This window comes from Lissotriton vulgaris, chromosome 3_1 (genome assembly GCF_964263255.1).
Source record: "Lissotriton vulgaris chromosome 3_1, aLisVul1.2, whole genome shotgun sequence".
Classification (NCBI taxonomy): Eukaryota; Metazoa; Chordata; class Amphibia; order Caudata; family Salamandridae; genus Lissotriton; species Lissotriton vulgaris.
In genome coordinates, this window is record NC_141689.1 from 1,344,422,686 (window position 1) to 1,344,447,606 (window position 24,921).

Consider the following 24,921-nt stretch of genomic DNA (forward strand, 5'->3'; position numbering starts at 1 on the left):
TGATACATTTGAGTCCCCAAACAAAAGATTCTGTACATGAACAGCATGAATTGATAAAAGATCAAATTATTGTCATTACATACCTTTGATCAACACTGATTTCTGCTTGTTCCTGATCTCGTCCCTTGATAATTTCCTCACAGATTACATCATATGGCTTGTCAGAAGGGTGCTCGCCCATCACCCACACCCATACCTCATTATCTGCTGCGATTAGCCACTTCACTGATGACTTGTTGGCTGAAATACAAATATGCACAGCCTACTTTTAGAGCTATTTAAAGAGAAGATCAAAGCAAAGTTCATTAGGTTCCACAATTATGTGCACAAATACAAAATAAAGTTACTACTCAAATTCATAGAAAGATTTGTGCAAATGACCTGCACAAGTTTTACGGAAAAAGGCATTCCTTTCCTACAGTATGTCTTCATATCATTCATGCCTCTTGAGACCGATGAGTTAATGGCTGAGGCAACTACATAATCTTGTCCAATGCACTGATGGAAACCTGCAAATTCTCATATGCCAAACATCTTTCTCTGTCCAATGTCATAAAATCATCAAACCTGATAAAAAACCTCCCTCCAATCTCGGGCTATTCCAGGTCACCTAAAACACAGCTCTCCATCTCCCTTATGTATGTGCTTAATTTGATAAAGAATCAGCTGAGGGCCAAAGTTCAAGAGTTCACATGAATGCCATGGTTGCCACCACACTGAAGTATACAAAAAAACAAGCCACAGTTGGCTGATAAGCTCTAATCCTGGCAAACCCTGCCCTAGGTTGCTTGTGTTCCAGTTCAGAAAGAACCTGGACTTTGCATATGGCTGGGTCCAAAGTGAGGTGGCATGTGTGCAAAATAATGATGGACTGGGGTGCGGCCCGAGTAATTACCTGTGGCTGAGATTAATTCAAGCATTCAATTAATCACGTTTGTGTATACATTTATGGTTGACACCACTTGAATCTTTCTACCAAGCAACCTAGACTTCTACCTTTGTTAATGCTTACCTTTCATTCCTTACTTCTCTTTCACCCTTTTCTGCTTTTCTTTGTTCTACTCTTTGTCAAATAAATCCAGGTCCCCAAAAATGAGTGCCTCTGCCCATCACCTACAATCAGCACCAAAAATAAAGCATTGTTTCTCAAGAAGAAAAACTACTCTAGATGTGAGGATACTGATAAACCACCAGTCCAGCACTGAGTTCCTTTCTACAACAAAAGTAAGGATGGGAAAGTGGAGAGACAATTACAAGGCTAAGTGTAACTTACCTAGTTTCTACATGACTATCAGTCTGGATTCAAACCTGCAAGAGACACTGATTCCGCCTTAGCAACATCAGGGAGGAGCTCCCTCTATCCATAGATGGGAGCAAACCACATTTCTACTACTCCTGAACCTACATCTGTGGATGATATTCCTGTGGACCATAACATTATGCTGGAAAGGCTGGAGAAGTGGTCGGGCATAGCTCAACGGGCTCGCTTTTGAACCCAGTCCTTAACCAACCACAGCAAAAACAAAACAGACTGGGTGTACCAAATCTTCACACTACATGCTTTTTTTGTTATCCCCTAAGGAATAGCACTCTTGAATTAACATCTACGTACACCTCCGGCACAACTGCTTGACCAGCACCATGTGAACATCTCAATTATAAAACAACAAACATGACAACACAGCTTCACCCCTGAATGCATCTGTTATGTGCTCTTCACTATTAAGGAGACTTTTCACAGCATAAACCGGGTCAAAACGGAGTCATGGAAGGAACCAAGCTATACTCCATATAAATCAACTGGCCCTCTGGCCTTAGTATGTCTCCACACACCTCTTTGCAATAAAGAAACCTAGGGACTTACATCTGCTGCTCAAATCAATGCAGTAGTTAAGAGCATTAACTTCCAACTCACCCTTACTCTAAAACTTTACCACATTCTCTAATCCAATCACATTGTGGAAAGAAAAGTGTCTAAAGCTCTGCAGGTGTGACAACAACAACCCACCTGAAATTGGTCCGCAGATTAACATGTGACTACATGATCAAATTCAATACCCTGTGCTGAGTTAACAAATCATACTGGGTTACAGGGCCTGTATGGTCACAGAAGCCTGTAATTCTACCACATTATCAATGATATTTTCTAGATTGCCTGCAACAATGAGTAAGTACAGATTTATTATTCTTAACTCCACCTCTATGTAGCTGGAAGACATAAGTAAGGTAAATACATATGTACAGTTCTTAACTCCCCATCTGCGTACCTTAATGGTGTACATCAAGATACATAGATGTGAAGTTAAGAAAAGTACATCCATCTATACTGTTATGTACTCACCATGATGATATTCTGCTAATCAATATTCTGGATTTAATTTTTTTGTAGGTCATTATAGAAAACTCATTATTTTGAAAAACCACCAAGATGCTTGCACCTCTCTACATACCTGCCAGGAACTTCCATTCAAATATCCCTTAATCAATCGAGACACAATTATTATTATTATTATTATTATTATTATTATTATTATTATTATTATTTTGGAGCTTATAAAGCGCGAGGCTACCCCGACGGGGTTGTAACGGCGCTGCGCACAGCAGGCTAAACTATAGGGTGGTAGTCACTAGGGGCTAACGAACAGCCAGGTTTTCAGTCTACTCCGTAACAGTGATTCCGAAGAAGTAAACCTAAGATCTAATGGAAGGCTGATCCAGAGTTTAGCGGTTACAACCGCAAACGCTCGAACCCCCATTCTGGATCGGCGAAAGCGCGGGGTGGCCAGGAGGCGGAGATTGTTGGACCTAAGGGACCTGGTGGAATAGACAAGTTTGAGCCTTTTTCTCAAGTAGCCTGGGCCACGTCCATTGAGGGCCCTGAAAGCAAAAGTCAATGCATTAAACTGGATACGCCGGGTTACTGGCAACCAATGCAGCTTTCTCAGATAAGATGACACCGAGTGGCGATAAGGGATATTGCCAATCAGTCTAGCCGCCGCATTTTGTACGATCTGCAGGCGCTTGATTTGGTAAGCAGGACTGCCCACATATACAATGTTAGAGTAATCTAGATGTGAGGTGATCAGGGCATGTATAATGGGCCTGTGAGAGTCCAGCAGGAGGTAAGAAAAATGTTCCTAATCATACGCAGCTTGCCGAAGCAAGCTGCCGTTACCTTGTTAATTTGGGTTTTACAAGATAAAGAATTATCGAATTGAAAACCCAAATTTCGGGCTGCTTGGACTGGAACCGGAGGGGGATTTAGCTCTGTCGGCCACCACTGAATGGCTGGCAGTGGAGTTTTCTGATTGAAAAATAAGACCTCCGTCTTATCAGTGTTAAGTTTAAGATGATTGGAGGTCATCCAGGAAGAGATATTGCTGAGGCAATGGCGAAAATTAGCCAAGTTGTTGTCAGAGTGATATCTAAAAGAGAATACAAGCTGAGTATCATCAGCATAAGAGATCACTCTGACCCCCCAGGATTCAACCACTTTTGCCAGTGGTGCAAGATATACATTAAAAAACAGTGGGCTCAGTGCAGAGCCCTGCGGAACACCACAAAGCAGAGGTTTTTCGTCATTCAAAAGGTCGAAGAAGGACCTTCTGGGTACGTCCCGTAAGAAAGATCTAATACAGGCCAGTGGGGTGCCCCCAATACCAATATGGCACAGTCGGTCTAACAGTATATCATGTGACACAGTATCGAAAGCTGCGGATAGGTCGAGGAGGACCAGCATGGCCTCCTCGCCCCCATCCACACACTCTCGAATAGACTCCGATATCTCTAGGAGTGCCTTCTCCGTGCTAAAGCCTGGTCTGAAACCAGACTGAGAGTCATGCAATAGTTGCTTAGCTTCAAGATGTTTCGCCAATTGTTTCTGAACGACCTTCTCTAAGATTTTTGCAGGTTTGGGAAGGAGAGATATAGGACGGTAATTACTGAACAGGGAAGGGTCAGCATCCGCCTTTTAAATAATTGGAACCAACATGGCCTGCTTCCACATGGCCGGAAATTGGCAAATGCGTAGCGAGGTGTTCCAGATAGCAAGGAGTGGGCTAATCACCAGGGGAGCAAGTTTGCACAGCACCTGTGCTGGAGCAGGATACAAAAGGGACCCAGATTTGCACCGATCAAACAGAGTCAAAGCAGACTCAATGGTGAGGTCTTTAAAAGATGTCAGGGTCACCTTCTAAATGACATTAGAGTCAGACGAGGGCCAAGCCCTATCTTGAGTAAATGTGGATGTAATCTTGGCAATCTTGTCATGAAAGTAGTCAGACAGGCCGTTGCATAAGGCCTGGCTGGGGGTAATCTGTAACACCAAGGCAGGGGGATTGGCAAAATCCTTTATGATATTAAAGAGGGTTTTAGCTGAGTTATCAGCCCTCTTGATTTGTTCAACAAAGAAATCCCTAATGGTGGACCGTTTTAATTTATGGAAATACTTTAGTGCGGTTTTGTAGGTAATTTTTGCCTCAGCCTCATACGCCAGTCGCCATTTGCGTTCTAATTTTTTGCATCGACTCTTCTCCTCACGTAGTAGAGCGGAGGAGAACCAGGGTGCCGACGGTCTTGACCTGGAGGAGGCGAGTGGTTACAATGGGGAAATAAGATCAATAGCAGATGAGAGGGAGATATTGAATTTGGCCACGTCTGCATTCACATCGTTTGAAGGAAGTCATATCTGTTTAGAAAAGATAGGGTCCTGGGCGGCACAGGTGACCTTGTGCCATTTTCTCCCAAGATCCCTACCTATTACTGAGGGGCGAGATGATTGAGGTAAAGCTAACTCAAAAGGAATTAGATAATGGTCCGACCATGTAAGAGGAAGCGGGGGTGGGTGGTAAGCCTAGGGTGGTTAGTAAAGATTAGGTCAAGAGTGTGGCCAACTGTGTGAGTGGGACCCTGAACCAGTTGAGTCAAGTTCAGCCCCTGCATAGTATCTAGAAAATTGGTGGCCCGTGTGCATAAAATATCATCAATATGGAGATTAAAATCTCCCAGCACCATGAAGTGCGTGTGTCTAAGTGATAGGTCCGCAGTCATGTGTAGCAGTGTAGCTAGCGAGGTGGATAGAGCACATGGAGGGTTGTACACCAGAATGCCTGCTAAGATGACTGTGGATGGATCTGAGATGGTAAAATACATGGCTTCAATGAGACCTAACTTCGTGATTTTCCTAGTTGTCATATTAAAGTGAGCCCGTAAGATAACTGCTAAATCCCCACCTGTTTTAGCGCCCTCTCGGTTGATTCCCACCAAACGATAGCCCGGGGGGGTAGCTGGATGAATGTCTGGTTTAGATGCATCTTTTATCCAAGTCTCTGTTAGAAACAGGATATCCCAGACAGTGATGGCCAAATATCACTGGTATGACGGGGGAGGGATCGACAATTAACCAATCCAGCCTTGAGAGTTGCAAGGTGCCTAGCCTGTCTGGACTGACTCATTTGCTGGTTGGTACATTTCGTGGAGGGTAATAAGGTGAAGGGGTAATGTGAACAGCTAAATGACTGTCCCTCTAATCTAAATGGGCAGCCCCGTATTGCCGAGGAGCAGTCATCATGTCTCAGATTTAAGAGCTGAGATCTAGACCAGCAGATCTGGGCAGTCAGGAGGCAACCGGCATAGTGGCTGGCGCTGGTCGCGGGCCCAGCGCGCACGGGCACAGACGGGCTTGCCTTTGGCGCGCCTTCGGCGCCCCATCGGCGCGCCCGCTGCGCGTCGCAAACTGCATGGAAATAAATAGTCTGGTCGCCTAACCTTGACTCCACCCTGGTGACCGGAAGTGTAGCGCGGTCGCCCTCCCTACCCTCCAAAACAATCGGGCGAAGCCCGTGGTGGACCGGGGTAGGAGGGAAGGAGGTGAGCGTTCAGGTAAGCGTGCAAAATAAGCAACAGTGCAATAGTTATAAAATCACTTTTAAAAGTCTAAAATAATAGCAGAGTGTAATCAGAGCATTAGCAGCTAGCGCAACCAACCAACATGTAGCACGCCAGCTGGGGGTGGTTTATATGACAAAAATTTAGAAGCTTAGCTTTAAAAAAACAAGGTAATTCAGAGTCGCTCACCAATAAGGTGATTCACTGGAGCAGGGAAACCAGGAAATATTACTCCATGGTGTGCGCTGACATAGTTGATGTTTACCATATTTCTCTACAACAGGTAACTCAGGACTATAAAAATAGCATTACCTAGGGCAGAGCTCACCATGGATTTAGTCTTGATCTGTGTACTACTCAGGCAAACAGGTCAGAGAGCAAACAGCTCAGTTTTAACTCTATGTCTGATTAATATAGGGAGTCCAACTGATTTACCAGGTAGGAACCAACTCAATATAGTAGATTTACCCCATGCTATGTCCCCACTAAAAGATATCGATTAACTGAGGGCTACCTCAGGTCTGGGTAGCTATGTTCACAGTGAGGGCCAGAAGTCAAGATGACATAATTGACACCAGATTTGAATATTCTAGTGAACCAGAGGTTTAGACTCACAGTTGATGAGTGTGGTCCCTGACGGTCTATCAATCATAAAATCAAGCCCAATCTTGAGTACTGATCATTCTCCTCTGATTAACGGGGGTCTGAAACAAATGTGAGTACTGTCTTGGAATGTGGCAGGCTTAAATTCTAAGCTTAATGATCCACTATGGGGTGAGTTTACAAACTCATATCCTACTCCCATCTTCCAAGAAATGTGGGTGATTTATTCCCCGCCTAGATCAGGGTACCTAACGTTTTGTGCAGAGGCTCTACCTTCACCAAATAATAGCCTTCTGGTCACTCACTCATTTGGATGACAATCTCGATAAATTGCCTAATCTTTAAGGTAGACATTCTTACATCTAACATTTTAGTAACAAAAATGAAATCAGCAAAATGTTTCTTTTGTGCTTTTTTATAATGTTTATAACCATTTGACACCTAAGCACATAGTCACCAAATCTATGTATTTTGGATGAGCACATAACAAGAAATGCTGACAGGTGTCTCACTAATATTGCTGGGGATTTTAACATCACTTTGAACCTTTTCATTGTGTAAACTTCCTGACCGACCTAGAGGATGAAGCTATGGGTATTCCTACACTAGAGACCAAACCAATTCTAATTTGCTCAATGGCAGCACTACAACTAATATCCCTGACCTTACATCTCCTGCATACAGTAGTAGAACATCTTCAGATCTTAGGAGGGAATATATGATTAAGAGCAGTAATTATAGCAGTAAAATAGATTACATTATAATTGACCTTAAATTATGGCCTGTACTCCTTGATATTAAAATAATTACAAGAGAAAATAGCAACCACAATGCTCTTGATTTAACCCTGAAAGATGCCATAATATATGATGTGGACCTAGATGATAACATATCTAATATTGATCCAATAGTCGGAAGCAATGGTAGGACAATTATATGTTTAAAGCACTTATAATCAAACAAACAAAATCAAAATATTTTCTTTAATGAATATAAAACCGTACAGATACCTGAATCCCCATGAAGAGATTTGTGTTAAAAAAAATATTTTTTACAATAAAACCACAATGACTCCAATGTGGAATATATCTTGTACCTAAAAAGTATTAAGGATTACGCCCAAGGAAAAGGAACTATGGTGTAATTATCTTATTGGAGCAGGGGCCCGTAGGATGCCCTCCTGGGTGATCTATTGGAATAGACTTAAAATTGGAATCATGACGGGATTACAAGTGGATTTAGTTACAGTATTGAGACAGACGGGCCCCCTGAACAACAGTTTGACACACTACCTATTAGTTGCAAGAGGGTCGGTGGTAGTGTTCCCCTACAAAAGGAGAAACGTCCGTACATAAAGTAACAAGTCTCGAGCTCAAAATGTAGTACGTGACTTTTATATACTTTTCATGAGTATTTACCAAAGAATAACGGGTGCTTCAACCGCCTGATACACACCACCAAAAGTGTTATTAAGCACACAAGGTGCATGTCATACTAAACAAAGAACAGGCTTATTCAGCACACCAGCTTATAGTCATCACACTGTCAACTCTAGGTAGTCCTAGAACTCCATTGGGGAATAGTGGAATCCAACACCATATAATAAGGATGTTGGAACCAAATAAGAACAATGTCCAATTCTTGTCTTTTTCTATGGATTTAGAGATCCAAACCAAGGAGTGTTCTTCAGATTCTTTATCAAAAGTTCATATACAAACAAAACTTCTCAGCTCACACCGCCGAGGAGGAGGTGGATATTTAGCTGCTTTACGCAAATTGGAAGCAAGATGGCTAATCAAACTCAGGGCGGTTGACTTAGGGCTGAATACGGATAGGGAGCTACACGTATTCTTAAAAGATTCATGTACATTGTCTTGAGGCAAATCAATTGGATATGTTTTAACAACCGATAGAAATGTACTGAATTATGTCTGTTAAAACATGGGGGGCTCACTCCCCTATGCATAGGGGGAATACATATGAGATTAGATTTTTTGACCATTATGTTATGAGGGCTTTAACCATATTGAGTTGATGATGTGAAAATCACACTATAGCGAAATTGTCCTTGATTGTCTGCATACAATATTCAGTTGAAAATTGGTGCTGTTTATATTTATGAAAAAAGATTTTTTTAACTAATTGGAACATGGACGATGTTAGGAGACAGGCTGTATTTTGGCCGTTGTGTAATGTTTTCCACTACTTATTGGTGGAGCGTAATAACATATGCCGAGACTTATCCCAAAGATAGGGGGTGTTTGAAATCAGGCTTCATAAATAGTGAGAAGGGACAATACCAATGTTTGAATTAGTTGACAGTGACGTACCAACTTTGATAAGAGGACTAGGTTCCAAGACTAGGCGTTACATTTAATAGGAGAGGATGCTTTGCAGGATAAAAATAGGGAATACACACTTAGCGCTGAAAATGGAATTGGAGTAATAGCCAACTCGAATTAGATATATGAGCAATGTATAGGCAGATGGAGGTGAGGCATTATATGTAAAGATGGCTGCCTTTGTGATTACGCACTTGATGTATTTGGTACTATTTTTAGGGTCGGGACGTTTGCGGCACTAAAACATGGGTTTTAAAAAAAGGAAAAAAAATGATTATAAAGTGATGCGTGAGTTTATTAGGAAATATATAATTGATGTGGATAAGCATACCGATGGAAAAACCTTTCACGCTTGTTGCAATTTTCGTTTTGAAATCCTTATTTTGAACTATATGCGTGTCATAAAGCTCTTTATCAGTTGAGCGGGAATCCCCCGTTGTCAAATAAGATACCGGTATACATATACAACGGCGAATGCTGACTCCGTTACAAAATGGCCGCATTTGCTACTAGGCTTGTATTGATGGAAACCTATGATCTGTATAATGACGTTCCGTATAGGCGGAGTCATCGGGAACTTTAAAAATGGGCGCCTATGTTGTGGCAAATTGATAGACGGCTGCCACTTTGGTTTGTGGGCTACGTGTTTGTAGTAAGGTAAGTGGAAGCTAGGAAGGCGTGTTGGTGTTAAGGGGCATTTGGTTATATCTACTGCGTGTTATAATGCGAGGGCTGTGCCAATGGGGACGTTTATCTAAGGGAAATTAAGACTATGATATGATTATTTCGATCGCTACAATTGTGGTTTTTCTACTGTTCCAGACTTATCAGGGTCTCTCACGTATACTGTTGTGTTCTATCTAGGACCCCGATCAATATTGTGACCTTATGCCCCTAAAAGGCTATAATCAATACATATCCCTATAATGGCATAAACGATCAGAGCCATATTTTCAGTAACTCGTCTCTGCTGCTCATTACAGTACATGACACAGCAGAAGCCACTTCCTTAGATTCCTAGATAACACACCGAGTTCTTTCGACAGCTCAAACCCCCAGCAACCTGGGAAAGCCCCGCTTGCTTTGTTTTGATTACTAATAGAACTCCTGCGAGCACTGTAAGAACGACCAGTTCTTAGTGACATCTTTATTGACGTCTTATGTCCAAAAACGTACGTCAAACTCGGCACCTTTCAGGTATAAATAATACCGACGTTGCCTTAAGCGAACACGACGGTGGTGGTGAATACAGGAGCAGAACAGCTGTCCCTTGCAGAGCCCAGCAGATGCGAGAAGCCCACAGACGCTGCCCCTCCTACTTGACGCGCTGAGAAAGACGCTGTCTTTTCTCCTGCCGAGAAAATCCAGCTCCGGCGTTTCCAGCCTACCCTTGCGGGTGACTGGAATATCGAGTCCTGAGAGGAGATACCAGACCTCCAACCTTCTAATCCAGAGGTACGGTGCTGACTCAAATCAAATCAAAGTAAACTTTATTCGATTTTTCAGTTAAAATCATAAAAGCATTGCAAAGACATTTATACATACACCATTTAAAGTGACATGTGCATAATCAATACAAAAAAACGCTTACTTGATCGTTAAAAAACGTCTCATAAAATTCATAAAAAACCATAAAAAAGACGAGCATTTCATTGATAACACACAGCAGTACATGACAGAAAGATAGTTTAATACAGTGATTTTCTATATGCTATAACCGATTTTAGAAAACATGATACGGCGTAAACAACATGATCTCCTTCTAACTGTAACATTTTCAGGTATGCTGGTCTACATTTTCGAATCCCCCATCGCTTTAAAAAAGGCGTCAAAAATTGTTTTCTGGGGTTCGTGTATAACTTACAAAAAAACATAATATGAATATTGGACTGCACCGATGTGCTGTCACAAGGACATATTAGTTTAGTAGAGGACCAGTCATTAAGGTTAGGTATGGTAACCATGCGGAAAAAGGAACCCAATCGTAAACGGGTCAACAGCATTCGGGGGTATGGACTCTGTACCAGGACAAGGTAGGTTTGAAGACCCTCGGTTGGTGTAATTGCCTGGTAATTTAACACTGTGCGTTTTGATTTTTCACTATTCCATCTAGAAGTTTCTAGATGGGTGGTTTTCATTTTTTTTCAAGGCTGATCTTGATAACCCATCTAGAGTTATAGGATTATCAAACAACTCTAAATGGCCTAGTTCAATGAATATAGATCTCACATAAGATAACCATTTAACATTGGCTGCCCCATCTAGAGCTAAACAATCTTCAATAAGGTCTCTGTTAAATCTGGCTTCCTGTGTGACCCAAACCTTGTGCCAGAGCAAAATGGGGGACATCTTAATGATGTCATTAAGGTATGTAACTCCTACCTCAATGTGTGACATGTACGTAGAGGTACTTTTAGCCACTCCCAAAAGATGACAAATAAATTGGTTTTCACAACTTTGTAGGGAGTGATCTTTCTCGATACCCCATATGCCAGCGCCATAGGAAGCCGTGGATACGCATTTAGCTCGATAAATCTGGGTCAGCTCCTTAACAGGCTTACCACCAATTTTATCGGAGAAAGCGCGCAACGCACCTATGGTTCGGCTATAAGCCAGCTTCCTGGCGGCTATAGCTGCCTGCCAACGACACCGTCTATCAAACAGGATTCCCAAATAACAGAATTTATCTGTTGTGGCTATTTTTTGATTGTCTAAGAATATAGTGCAGGGAGTTCTATTGGTCTTCTGGGTACAGGGCATCGTGAAGGTTTTTGAGATGTTTACTCTAAGACCTCTGTCCCTCATGTAGCTCGTGAACTTATTTACCGCCCGCTGTAAACCAATTTTAGTCTGAGACATTATAGCCGCATCGTCGGCATATAATAAGATTGGCACCGGGGAGCCCTTAACAGTTGGATAATCATTGGGTAAGGTTGAAAGGTGCTGGCCAATGGAATTGATGTAATATGTAAAAAGCAATGGAGCCAGTATGCAGCCTTGTCTCACCCCTCTGGTAATGGGGAATTTCTCCGAACATTCCCCCTGTTTCCCATACCTAACTCTTGCCCCTGCGTCTTTATAGAGCTCTTTAATGAAGGTGATGATGCGGGCGTCAATACCCATTTCTTGTAGTGTTGCCCACAGAAAAGCGTGATCAACACAATCGAACGCGGAGCTAAGGTCAATAAAAGTTATAAAAAGTGCTCCGCGTTTGGCATGTGTATACTTGGAAACAAGAAGGGATACATTTAAGCATTGTTCTGTTGTCCCTATTCCTTTTCTGAACCCATACTGTAGGTGGGAAACCCCGTTTTGGTCTTCCTCCCAGAGTTGAATTCTTTTTAGGATTATTCTTCCAGCCACCTTCATAAGACCATCCAAGAGGGATATCGGCCTATAACAAGGGCGTCCCTGTTACCTTTTTTAAATATGGGGACCACAATATCGTCGGTCCAAGTATCAATGAACCCACACTGATTTCCCATATTTAATACATTTGTGAGTAAGGGGGCCCAAAAGTCCGGTTCTGCTTTATAAACATCCACCGGCATGCAGTCTGGTCCTGGAGCTTTGCCTGGTGCACTTTCCCTAATGGCATCGTGAACTTCCTGAACGGTGAATGACAGGTCAAGGGGAAATGGATTAGCTGGGGGATGCTCTATAAAACTATTGGGTGGTCCCCTTTCTATCGGTGAGCACACCCCGGCTAATGATGTACTTTCTTCGGGGGTGAGATGGTTATACAGTTGTCTAAAGTGGCTTACCCACATTTCACCCGTTATGGCTAAATCCATGGTGTTGTCATTGTCCCTTGACTGGTATGAAGATTTTACCACACTCCAAAAGGCAGAGCTATTCTTCTGCCTCGATGCCTCCAGTAATGACTCCCATGCCTCCCTTTTCAGGGTCAACTTTCTTTCTTTAATGGATAGTTTATATAACCTCCTGGTCTCACGTATTAGATCTGGATTTTTTGGGATTGAGCACAGAGCTCTTTTTAGATCTTTCAGCGCAGTGGTACATTTGCTATTGAACCACCCTTGGGGCTTTTTAGTATTCCCTTTAGGTACTCGGACCAACACATTTTTGATGTGGTGCTGTATATTTGAAAAGGCAACCATTACATTCTTTGGGTCATTATGTTCTTCTAGGCATGCTGAAACGTCAGCAGCACACGATGTAAGCAAGTTTTGGAAGAACACTAGGGGCTGGATCTTTTCCCATTTAACAACATATCCGTTAGCTTTGGTTAAATTGATCTTATGTGGATAAGTGCATGCAATCGCTTTCCTGCTGTGGTGCCCTGTAACATTTACACCGAAGATCAATGGGTAGTGGTCACTCGATAAATCTTTCCCAATTTCCCAAAAGCTTATGAACCCCGGGATAACAGGGGTGATTAGGGCAAAGTCTATTGTCGAGTTACAGCCCCGACCATTAAAGGTCGGCTCAAATGGGACAGGTGGTGAGCAAATCTGATTAATAAAGGAAAAATCAAAGTGGAAAACAATATCATTAAGAAGAGACCCCATCTTAGTGTGGGCGAAGTGTATGGGACCATCCTCCCCGTAGTCTGACAGACCACACAGATCTAGTTCATGAGACGGGCAGATGGTACAATTAAAGTCCCCCACCCATACAATCGTTTTATCCCCTACAAGCTCTTCTGCCAGTCGATTAATACAACTCAAGATTTTTGCCATGGTAGGCTCCATCTCATTACTTAACATATTATTATAAAAATTCACTAATATAATGTTATGAGAAAGACCCCACTTAAATGATAGTATTTGAAAAAACTGGCTAGAATGGAACTTGCCCACTTTGACATCCCCTGTAGTTGATACATAAGTGCAGAGACCCCCCTTGTTACGGCCCTGGGTTGATGGAATAGCCGGTGAATGGAAGGTCTGGTATCCTAACAGGTGTACTTCCTCCAAGAGCCATGTCTCTTGGAAACACAGTATACCATGTTTTTGGATAATATCCAACCAGGGCTTATAAGTAGTTTTATTTCCAAGACCCGCCACATTCCATGAGAGCAGTGTATGAAAATTATTACTGAATTCCTCACGATTGGGTCCGGGACTCCCGTTTAATATAGGAGTATACGAGGGGGGTATGTACAATGTGTCCGCTGTAATCGGGGGAAGGAGGTTATGTTCATTTGGGGATAACTGATGTTGATACGGGTCTGGGTGAGAGTCTAAATGTGTTGTCTTTATGTTTTCCCCAGCTAATAGCGGCTCTGACCCTCCCACCATGTTTAAAGCCATTGTAGGTGGCCTTGGACTATCCATTACAGTCGAGCTTGGCTCTTCCGCTAATAAATTGCATGGGGGTACTGATGATAGTGTTTATTGGGAAAGGTGTCTCCTCCTTCACAAGGAATGTTGCCTGTCAGTCTAGATCTTCGAGTCCTGACAGAGCGTCGTATCTATTGGCCAGAGGGATTTGCCAATATGGCACGTATGAGGGGCGCGGGATAAAGTCACCTGGCCCCTCCCAAGCGCTATGGTTTCGTCTGGGCAATCTGGGCCTCAGGATATTCCACAGAGGCCTCCTGGGTCCAATATTCATATCCAATAAGGAGGGAACAAAGGGGCGATGTGAAGAATTGTCAAAAGAATTTCCGTTATACCGGGGAGCAACTATCGGTTGGGGGTAGAAGTAGCTTAAATCCCTAGAAGAAATGCCATTTGCCCCTCGGGTATCGTACCAGTCGGTGATGTGTGTCACCACCCTGTGATCTCTAAAATTAATCACAACCACATCTCCTGAAATATCTTTTGGTCTCTTCCCCACCCACCAGAGGCACCTTACGTGGTAATGGTCTGTTATTTCTGAGCCAATGTGTGACCTTATTTTTTAGATCGTAATAGCCTTCCCGTCTGCCATCTACAAGCTCAGGTACACCTGTAAGTATGATGACAAAAGGGGCAGAATCAGGGGATAGATCTATATGCTTACAGGTGTTAGGGTTCTTTCTCTGGGGGGGTCGATCATTATTTAATTCCCTGGGCGGGTTGGGCCTGTGCGAAGGAATATTTTTATGTGAAGAAACAGGTATTCCCTCAGCCTTTTTTGCAGTGTGTTTAGATCCCACAGTCTCTGAGGGATTAGCCACTGCGATATCCAGTGTTGTTTTTAATAAGTCCTGCCTAGCACTCTTAGGTGGAACAGATTCCTTGACCCTCCTGTTAGTTGGAGTTTCCTTCGCATTATGCTGTAGTGTGGGATGTGCCATAAAGGCACTTATTACGGGAGCCATTATATCGAGCTGCTGGCCTTCAATGGGCAGGGGTTCCTTTGAACTAGATGCTTTCAGAAGTTTAACGTTTTCACTCAACAATTTGGTGTTTTCATTTGTTACAGCTGTCAGGTTGGTCAAATCATTACCCAGTCTTTTTACCCTTTCTACCAGTGGCATAACTAATGTTTTCATGAGGTGCTCTATGTTTTCAAGGGTACAAGAAAAGGACCCATCTACCTGAACTGGGGTATATAGGTTATTAAGAGACTCGGGGCATTCTTGAGTTTTTCTGGTGTTATTTGGAGGGGGTTTTCTTGAAATGGATTTTCTCGAAATTCTAGGTATTTTCGAGGTTCTCCCCTTAGGAGGCGAACAGCTTTTCCTTTTTAAATGTGCCCTTGTTAACGGCTTATCAGATAGTGGCTTATCACGAACTCTCTTGGGTGTTGGTACAGGTAGTTGTAATAGTGAGGGTTCTATTGATGAGAGGTCCGAAGAGAGTTCCACAGGTACATCAGTGGGAGAATGGCTATTTACAGTTATTTGTGGGGGTACATTTTCTTGAAATATGAGCGGGACATCTAGATATGTCGATGTGCCTATCTGTGTAGGTGAGGGTATGAGTTGTGTACTGGTGTCTGTTGGGGAAGGTTTACTTCTCTGCGAGTCGAAAGACAAACGTCCTTCACGAGAGCAATCTCTTGATCTATAGCTGCAACCCTCTTTATTAGATAGGCATCAAGGGGTCCTTTCGTGTTTGCCCTCCCCAGCGGGGTTAACGGGTTGGAAACACCCTTGCATGGCGTGGCCATATTAAATGTCTATAATCAGTCCTGAAGTCTTTTGTTTCTACAACAATAAGCAGATAGTTCAATGTTCAATATTAAGCATCCGTCCAGTAATAAGTATCACGAGGCCAAAATAGTGACAGTATGGCTTTGATGTAGATGGATCAATCAGTACATGCGTAACAAATGCAAGTCCTTACTGTTGGTAGAGCAGCTGTTAGGGGGGTAGCCCGGTCCGGTCCTGGATGGTCTTGGACGGGCTTAGACGGGCCCGCCCTTGGTCCGGGCTTCGTTCGGGCGTCCCCCCACTTTGTAGCGCCGCCAGGCGCGAGATGATGACGCGCTCCAAAGCGTCGATGCAATGCCCCCTGGGATACCGAGTTCCTCCCAACAGTGGCTGCAGATGTTTTGCGATGCGGCGGCAGGAGGACTCGGCGGGGGAAGGTAGGCACTCTGCAGGGATCAGCGCGGGTCGGTGGGAGACAGAACAAGCAGCAGATAGGTCTCCAAAGTCAGTAGTTCAGTTCATGGACCCTTCCTTTACAAAATGAAATGCCCGGATGGCCGGGCGTGCCCCCACTTTGTAGCGCCGCCAGGCGCGAGATGATGACGCGCTCCAAAGCGCCGATGCAATGCCCCCTGGGATACCGAGTTCCTCCCAACAGCGGCCGCAGATGTTTTGCGATGCGGCGGCAGGAGGACTCGGCGGGGGAAGGTAGGCACTCTGCAGGGATCAGGGCGGGTCGGTGGGAGACAGAACAAGCAGCAGATAGGTCTCCAAAGTCAGTAGTTCAGTTCACGGACCCTTCCTTTACAAAATGAAATGCCGGTGCTGACTAAATCCTTAGAGAGAATTCTTGAAGCAAACCCTTGGCAAAACCAACTTAACTTAAACTGCTACTTACTTACTCCCTCCCACGTATTAGGCTTAGGTCAGGTACACCGGGATAGGCGTAGTTAGAAGCACCAGTTGAGGACGTTAGCCAAATGTATATACGAATGTATATATTTTATTCATTTTAACTATCGTATGGCTAAGAAACCATATCAATGCTTTTACAGTATTATTTCGTAATACTCCTTTTACTGTACGCACTTTTTATTATAACAAGTCTTGCAATTGTGGCAATTCATTTCTCTTGCATGAGAAGGAAGACTGTTCAATAAATAATACCTTTTATTGAAAACGCCCATCTCTCTATTCTCTGCATACTGGTGAAAGTAATTCTGCACAACTGACTGAGTGAAATAGCTGTCTATTGTTTCACATGACTATAGAGATTGACTCTTATTCTGATGAGCAAAGTTGTCATGTTTATGCGGTTGTCGGAAGCTGAATCCCTTCTTGTCTGAGCCAGGGAAGCTGATCACTTCCTATTCAGTCAAGAAAGTTTCCAGTGACCTCTGAGCTAGCTGGCGCAAACCTAAATTAAGTCTAACATAGTCAGTAGAGACCTAGAAGACAGCAGTCCTACGTCTACACTGCTGTTTATGTTATTCCAATGCGCAGGGCCTATATGGAAAATAGGAACTAAACTACATGGCGCCCAACGTTTGGTAAGGCGATAAAACTAACGCAAGACGTTAGAGTAACTCAGTCGTGCTTTTTCACACAGACCCTTTCTCCCGTAAATACTCCAATAGACGTCTGGAGTGGGTGAAAGGTTAAAATCCGCCTGAACTTAGTAGGAAGAGATTCCTATGTAGAGTTTCTGGTTTATTCAACGTTGAACGTTCATGGCGGTAATACCGGATGTGCTAAAACAAAATCAGAATGAATACGGTCCAGAACCTGCTTTAACTCTTGGTATGAAATTATTGAAAGACTTCAAGCAGGTCTCGGCTATATTAATAGCCAACATAAAAGGAGAAGCAGCATCTGTGGCGATCCGCCAGAAATTGAAAGATACAGATATAACAGATCAACCAATTGAGCTTGCCAGAATTATAGAAAAATGCTATGAAGAATTAGGTAGAGATAGTTTGGGTGGGAAACCTGTAAAACCCCAACTACTCGAAAATCCTGAAAAATTATTTATTAAAAATAATCAAAATACTCCAAAGAGAAATTGGGATGGAAATAAACAATCCTCTCCCAAAGAAAAAGTTTTCCAGTCCAGAGGAAGGTCTCCTCGGCGGAGGGAAAGAACTCCGACTTGAGAACACCAGTCTCCCCAGAGGGAGCACTCTGAAAAAAGATATAACCTTAGAAATAGGGATAACTTGAAAAAGCCTGATAGATATCAAAGTATTGATACACGTCCCTCTCGATCTTTTTCGCAGAAATCGGAAAGAAGAGGACGGTCAGACCCAGGAGAGCACACCAAGTCCAAAGACAAGGAACCTGCTCAAAGTAAAAAATTACAATTTCCAAGAAAGAAGGTAGCCAGTATTAGAGTAATCGAACATGCCGAGAATACTGAGGACACAGCTGAAAAACGGAGAGTGGGCACAGACAATGCTAGACAGTGCAGCAGAAATCACCATAGCTCGCAAGATCCTGATGAGTCATCTGGAGACAGTGGACACGAATGAATACATTCAAGTAGAAACTGCAGACAGCAGAGTTAGCGAACCTCATAAGATATACGAAATAACACTGCGTATAGAGGGAGATAAGACTAGGAAAATAAGGGGTCTATTTTGGGATAACCTCTCAAAAGGTTATGACATCCTGTTAGCTGAGAAAGATTGGCCCCCAGAGTTTGTCAGGGAGTGCCCTCATGGCGAAGAAATGATTATGCCTGCCTTCTCAAATCACATTCCAATTCACACTAAATATATATATATATACAAGGAAATGGGCAGTAGCCCAGGCACCAGCATTATATAAGAATCATGTAGGATGGGATGAGGACTCTCCGCCTCACAAAATCCAGTTAAAAAGTCAACCGACTGCACAAAGGCAGTACCCAATTAAGCAAGAAGCTAAAAAACAGGTCAGGGAGATTTTAGATCAACTTGAATACCAGGGGGTGATTGAAACATGCACCTCTCAAATGAACAATCCTTTGTTTCCTGTCTCCAAACCAGACGATTCGTATTGTCTAGTCTTGGACTACAGACACCTTAACTCATGTTGCAAAACATTTGCAGTACAAAATTCGCATAGTGCTGCACTAATGAATAACATAGTTCGCAAAAAATACAAAACGACATTAGACATATCTAATGGGTTCTTTTGTCAAAATATTGCACCAGAAAGCAGGTACTTGACCACTTTTTCAATAATGGGGTCACAGAAAAATTTCTGTAGGCTCCCACAGGGATTCAAGAACAGCCCAGGACTATTTTCAGCCAGAGTAACAGAGTTACTACAAATATATGATGATGAGGCATTATATTATGTCGATGACATCTATCTCACAGACGACGACTTGGATACTCACTTGAAAAGGGTGAACACCATAATGCTTGGGTTCGCAGCAGAGGGCTACAAATTCAACTTTAAAAAAAAGTCAAGAATTGCCCATCTGACTGCCTTATTTTTAGGATACGAATTATCAAGTGAAGGAAAAAGCCTAGCGGACAACTTCTTAGAGAAGTGCGCTGTACTCCAAGCACCAAAAACGCTGAAGAACTTACAATCGATTCTAGGCTTCCAGAGTTTCGGAAGAACATACATATTAAACTATGCAGAAAGGATTAAACCTCTCTACGAATTATTTAAACCTGATTTTAAACCTATCAACTGGACTCAAAAACACACAGAAATTTTGAGATCACTGCAAACAGACATGTTAGCAAAAACAAAATTAGAAACACGTGACAACACACGAAACCTTGTAATCCGAGTCATCCCAGGAAGATGCGGATTCACGTACCTGACCTCTAATGAGGGAGAAACTGTACCAATAGCCTACAAATCTCATTTGTACACACAAGCAGAAAAAACATTCAGTCTCACAGAAAATACTGTGAAAGCAGTGCAAACTGCTATAGCGAAAGAACGAGAACTAGCACAAGGCAAAAGGATCACTGTTCTCACAGCAGAATCCGCCTTCGAGGCACTATTCAGCCCAGTAAACCTGCCTACAGTGTCACTGGATCCGAAATGGATACAGTGGGAAAGTTCTCTTGCTGCAGAAGACGTGAAATACTATTTCGCCCCGCACATGAAAAAACTGAATGATTTAAATTATGAAAAAGAATATCCTCTGCCAATCGAAATTCTCGCTCTAGAACAGTACTCCTGTATAATCTATACAGACAGATTTGTACAGCATTACAATGTAGAAAATAAATCCTACGATGCAGCCTGCGCAATTGTTAAAGGTCGCTGGCTCTGCGGTAAATTCAGACCGAAAATAACAAAAACTGAATCACTGAGAAAATGTTCGGCTCAGTGAGCTGAAATCAGATCCTTAAAGATGGAGCTTGAAAATGCCGAACGTGAATTCCCGACACTAATTGTGTGAGATTCGCATTTTTGCGTCAATTCCTACAATAATGATTTGCAGAACTGGGTTCAAAATGATTACAAAGATGACACAGGGGCCACATCAAGCATAAAATGCTTTGGAAGCAAGTAGTTCTTTTACAGAAAGAACTACAAAAGACTCACGTAATACACACTCTGAGTCATCAACGTGATGGCGTTCACGTTGCAGGGAATTCATTGGCTAATACAGCCATAGCGGAAGCAACTAAACCGGCTTCCGTAGCCACAAAAAAGCGTTCAGAAAAATACATAGACGGGGAAACCATGCTGGCAGTAAAAAGGTCTTCAAAAGGCAACTGTACAGCACTATCCGTGAACTATCCACTCAATTATACATACGTAATTGATGCAAACTCTGTTCCTTTTGCTCGAATCCCTGGAGTGGGGGATAGGGTAATTCCAAACACGAATCTGAGAATATTTTTAATAGCAGACGCACACATGGGATTGGGTCCAAGGCACAAACAGATGAAGGAATCTCTGACTGAATTACAAGCAGTATACTGGTGGCCGGGGATGAGCGTGCAACATCAAATATTTGCAAAAAACTGCCAAGACTGCAGCAGAGATCGCAGTTGTGAACCGGTCCAGCCTGTAGCCCAGATACCCTTTATGGACAGGGTAATGCTGTCTATACGCAAGAAAGCGTCCTATTAATTGTTTAAGACTACATTCACTATAAAAATGTGGCCCCAGCGCTCGGCTGACGCCAAAACTGTTATAAAAGATCTGCAAGTCTTTATCGGCACATACGCAATTGCCATGCTCCATTCTGACCAGGGTCCTGCTTTTAGCTCTCGAGCTTATAAGGAGGCCATGACCAGTATGGGCATTGTATTGCGATTCTCTTTTCCATTTCACCCTGAGGGAAACAGTGTAGTGGAAAGAAAAAACCGAGACATAAAGCAATCTATAACCAGGGGTGGGGAATTCCTATCTCCCGACGCCCGAGACATCTAGATTTCTTAGGAGGGCAAGAGGTTTTAATTTGTATTTTGTCCAAAGGACAAGTAGACAGTTTTATGGTAATCCGATACACAGCTGTTCAACCCTGTAGGTCACAGCCAGTTAATAAGATGCTCTGAGCAGTTTATTGGCAGTGAAAGGGTGAATGCAAAAGCTGGGGCCAGCACTTTAATTTCCCCAGAACAGAACAACAAAATGATAAAGCAGAGCTCGAAGTTGGAAATAGCTCGTGCCAGGCCCCATGTAAGAGGCTGCCTTATCTGCCTCTTGGCCCCTTGCTCTGACTTGAACTGTATGACCCCTGCCTTGTATTCTCTGCTCCACTCCTGGGCCTCATCTTTAACTCACTTTGCTTTCCCTTCTCATGCACCCCCTCCTTTGCACTTTGACTTTCCTGTACACCTTATGTTACACCCGGTGCCTGAACCTGCTCACCCCACCCCACCCCCCTTAGCCGCCCTCTGACATCTCTGCTACGCTCCCCTTGGCCTCTAATATCTTACACATCGAGAGCTTACATTAAAGCTCATTAGTTTCCCCATGGGCTTTCATGCAGGCCTAAGGCCACCCCCAATTCTGTCCTTGCACTAGGCCTCTCATGTCACTTTGTGCCTGCACCAGGGGCATTGTGAACACACTGCTGTAGAAACTACAGCAGCTGTGAACTTTTTGATGGGCCTCTTCCGTCTGCTGGTCCACAGACAAAGGCCCATGATGGACTTGAAAGGGTGGGTGGGTGAGTGAGTGAAAGGGTGGATGAATAGATGCATGTATGAATACGTGCAAGAGTGGATGATAGATGCATAAATTAATGAGTGAAAGGGTGAATGGATAGATGCATGTATGAATAACTGAAAGGGTGGATGTATAAACGCATGGATGAATACGTGCAAGAGTGGATGATAGATGCATACATTAATGAGTGAATGGGTGAATGGATAGATGCATGGATGAATGAGTGAAAGGCTGGATGGATGGATGAATGAATGAGTGGAGCGTAAGGATGGATTTTTAAATCCATAAATGGATGAATGAGTGAAAGGGTGGGCGGATAGGTGCATGAATGAGTGGATGGATAGGTGCATGTATGAATACGTGAAAGGGTAGATGTATAGATGCATGGATGAATGCGTGCAAGAGTGGATGATAGATGCATACATTAATGAGTGAAAGGGTGAATCGATGGATGCATGGATGAATGAGTGAAAGGCTGGATGGATGAATGAGTGGAGTGAAAGGGCGAATGGAAAGATGGATGAATGAGTGGATTGATGTAAGGATGGATGTGTGAGAATGGGAGGAAAAGAGCAAGGGTGAATGAAGGGATGCGTGAGTGAATGTATAGGTTGAAAGTGGATTGATGAGTGAAAGGATGGACGACTTACTGAAAGGGTGGATTAATGGGTGAGAGAGTAGATGAATAGATAGCTGACTGGGTGAGGGATGGATAGGTGGGTGGCTGGGTGGAAGGGTTGACGGATGGCTTGGTGGGTGGAGAGTTGAGTGTAAAGGTGGATGGAGGGATTAGTGAAAGGGTGGATGGATATATGAGCGAAACGGAAGATGAATGGGTGAAAGGGTGGATGGATGAGCGAAAGCATAAATGGATGAAGTGAAAGGGTAGGTGGATAGATGAGTGAAAAGGAGGATGGATGGGGTGGATGGATGGAGGAATGAGTGAAAGGATGGATGAATAGGAGTGAAAAGGAGGATGTGTGGGGTGAAAGGATGGATGGATGAGCAAAAGGATGGATAAGTGAAAGGAAGGCAGGATGGATCAGTTGGATCGATAGGTTTGGAGATGGCAGGATAGGCTTTAGCAGCTACAGTAGAGGTGGTGGAGCTCTTGATGGGCCTCTTCTGTCTGCAGCTCGGCAGACAAAGACTTGTAATTAATTTGAAAGGATGAATGGATGTGTGGGTGAAAGGATGAGTGAGTAGAAGTGTGGCTGGCTAGATGGATGGATGGATGAATGAGTGACCGGGATGGTGGATGGACAAAGGATGTTATAATGAAGGAAAGGGTGAATGAGTGGATGGGTTACAGGGTGTAAGGATTAGAGAGCGAAAGGATGGATGAATGTAAAGGATAAATGGATGGATTGATGGATGGGTCGAAGGGTGGGTGGAAGGATGAGTGAAAGGGAGGGTGGATATATGAAGTGAATGGAAGGGTATATAGATGGAGTGAAAGGGAGGGTGTATGGATGAGCGAAAGGACGGATGGATGGTTGAAATGGATAGGTTTGGAGATGAATGGGTAGGTTTGGATATGGATGAGTGGATCGAGAGACAGATGAACAGATGGATGAACATATTAGTGAAAGGTAATGGATTAAAGAATGAATGGGTGCCAATGTAAAGGTGAAATGCTAGATATCAGTGGGTGAAAGGATGAATGGATAGATGCTTAGATCGAAGAGGCAAGAGAGCTATTGTGGAGAGGATTCCAATTACTTTTTTTCGCTTGCTTGGTGTCATAAGAACTTTGAATCAACATGGGGGGTATTTAAATGTTCTGGTTACTCACTTGGCCTACATTGTGCTCCTTTCTCTACCTTGGGATTATCAGTTAGGCGTGGTGCTGTTTGCCAGCGAGTTCTTACTAGACAGCTAGTATTTGGTCTCATAAAGGCCACATTGCCATAGAAATTCCCAAAACTACTTTGTAAGAGAGCAGAATGCTGTCACACACAATGAAGCCAGCTCACAGATAGGAAGAGATAGCATTTCAATAAAAACAAAAGGTCTTGGTTACTCAAATTTCATTAGGGGCTCAAATGTTAAAGTCACGAAAGTGCATCCATGATATATGTCCTTGTATTAAAGGAGATTTACGTTTTTCATGACTTCACATGAATTTACTTAAGTAGGCCAGAAAACCGTAGTCCTAGAAAATATTTGTGAATTGCATCTTAGCATGAGCAAATATGAATATGCCCCAGCGGAAATCTGTTGAGTGTTTACAAGTTCACTTTTTCTCCAACCACATTTTTCCCAGCCCTGGTAAATTTCCGACCTTTCTCAGTATGGAAAAGATTAGAGAAGAGCTGGTGAAAACCTTCAAAATTCAAATCCTTCTATAGTATTAGCCTGACATAACCCAAGAGGCTATTATCAGAGCTCTTCTACAAAGAGATTGCAGCCATTATTTGACGGTGCACTACATGGCACCAAAGGGACAAGTGGATTTTGTTACAGAACAAGTAGATTTATGAAGCTACTTGTCCCATGGACAAGTACATATTTCAATAAATTCCACACCCCTGTATAACAGCGAAGGTATTAGGTTCGGGTGATGGGTGGGTCAAACATTTAACAAGTGTCCAACGTAGTCTTAATAATTTGCCAAGAAATTCTCTAAAAGGTTTCAGCCCGTATGAACTATTGCTCGGAACTCGAATGTATATTCAGGACATTGATAGTCAGGCTTCAGTGGTAAAAGATAAAAATAAAGACTTTGACATCAAAGATCGTTTGGCTGTTTTACAGGACTTGAATGAAACAAGAAAATCCTTAAGCAACATAAAAGTAAAGCAACAGCCAACTACCACTGAAGACACACCACCTGTCCCAGCAAGACCTGTCTGGATTCCACAAATTGGGGATCTGGTCAGAGAGGAAATAGCGGTGAAAAAGGAA

The 24,921-nt window shown here is 43.0% G+C and overlaps 1 protein-coding gene across 2 annotated transcripts in view; it reads right to left on the reverse strand.

Annotated features, from left to right (window-relative positions):
• The window catches only part of SH2D4A (SH2 domain containing 4A), a 606,680-nt gene that overhangs the window by 356,167 nt on the left and 225,592 nt on the right, over positions 1-24,921 (reverse strand). For both annotated transcript variants that reach the window (XM_086961815.1, XM_086961816.1), the window contains one exon: positions 84-240. In XM_086961815.1, coding sequence (XP_086817941.1) covers positions 84-240 — 157 coding nt within the window. The remainder of the gene's footprint in view (positions 1-83; positions 241-24,921) is intronic.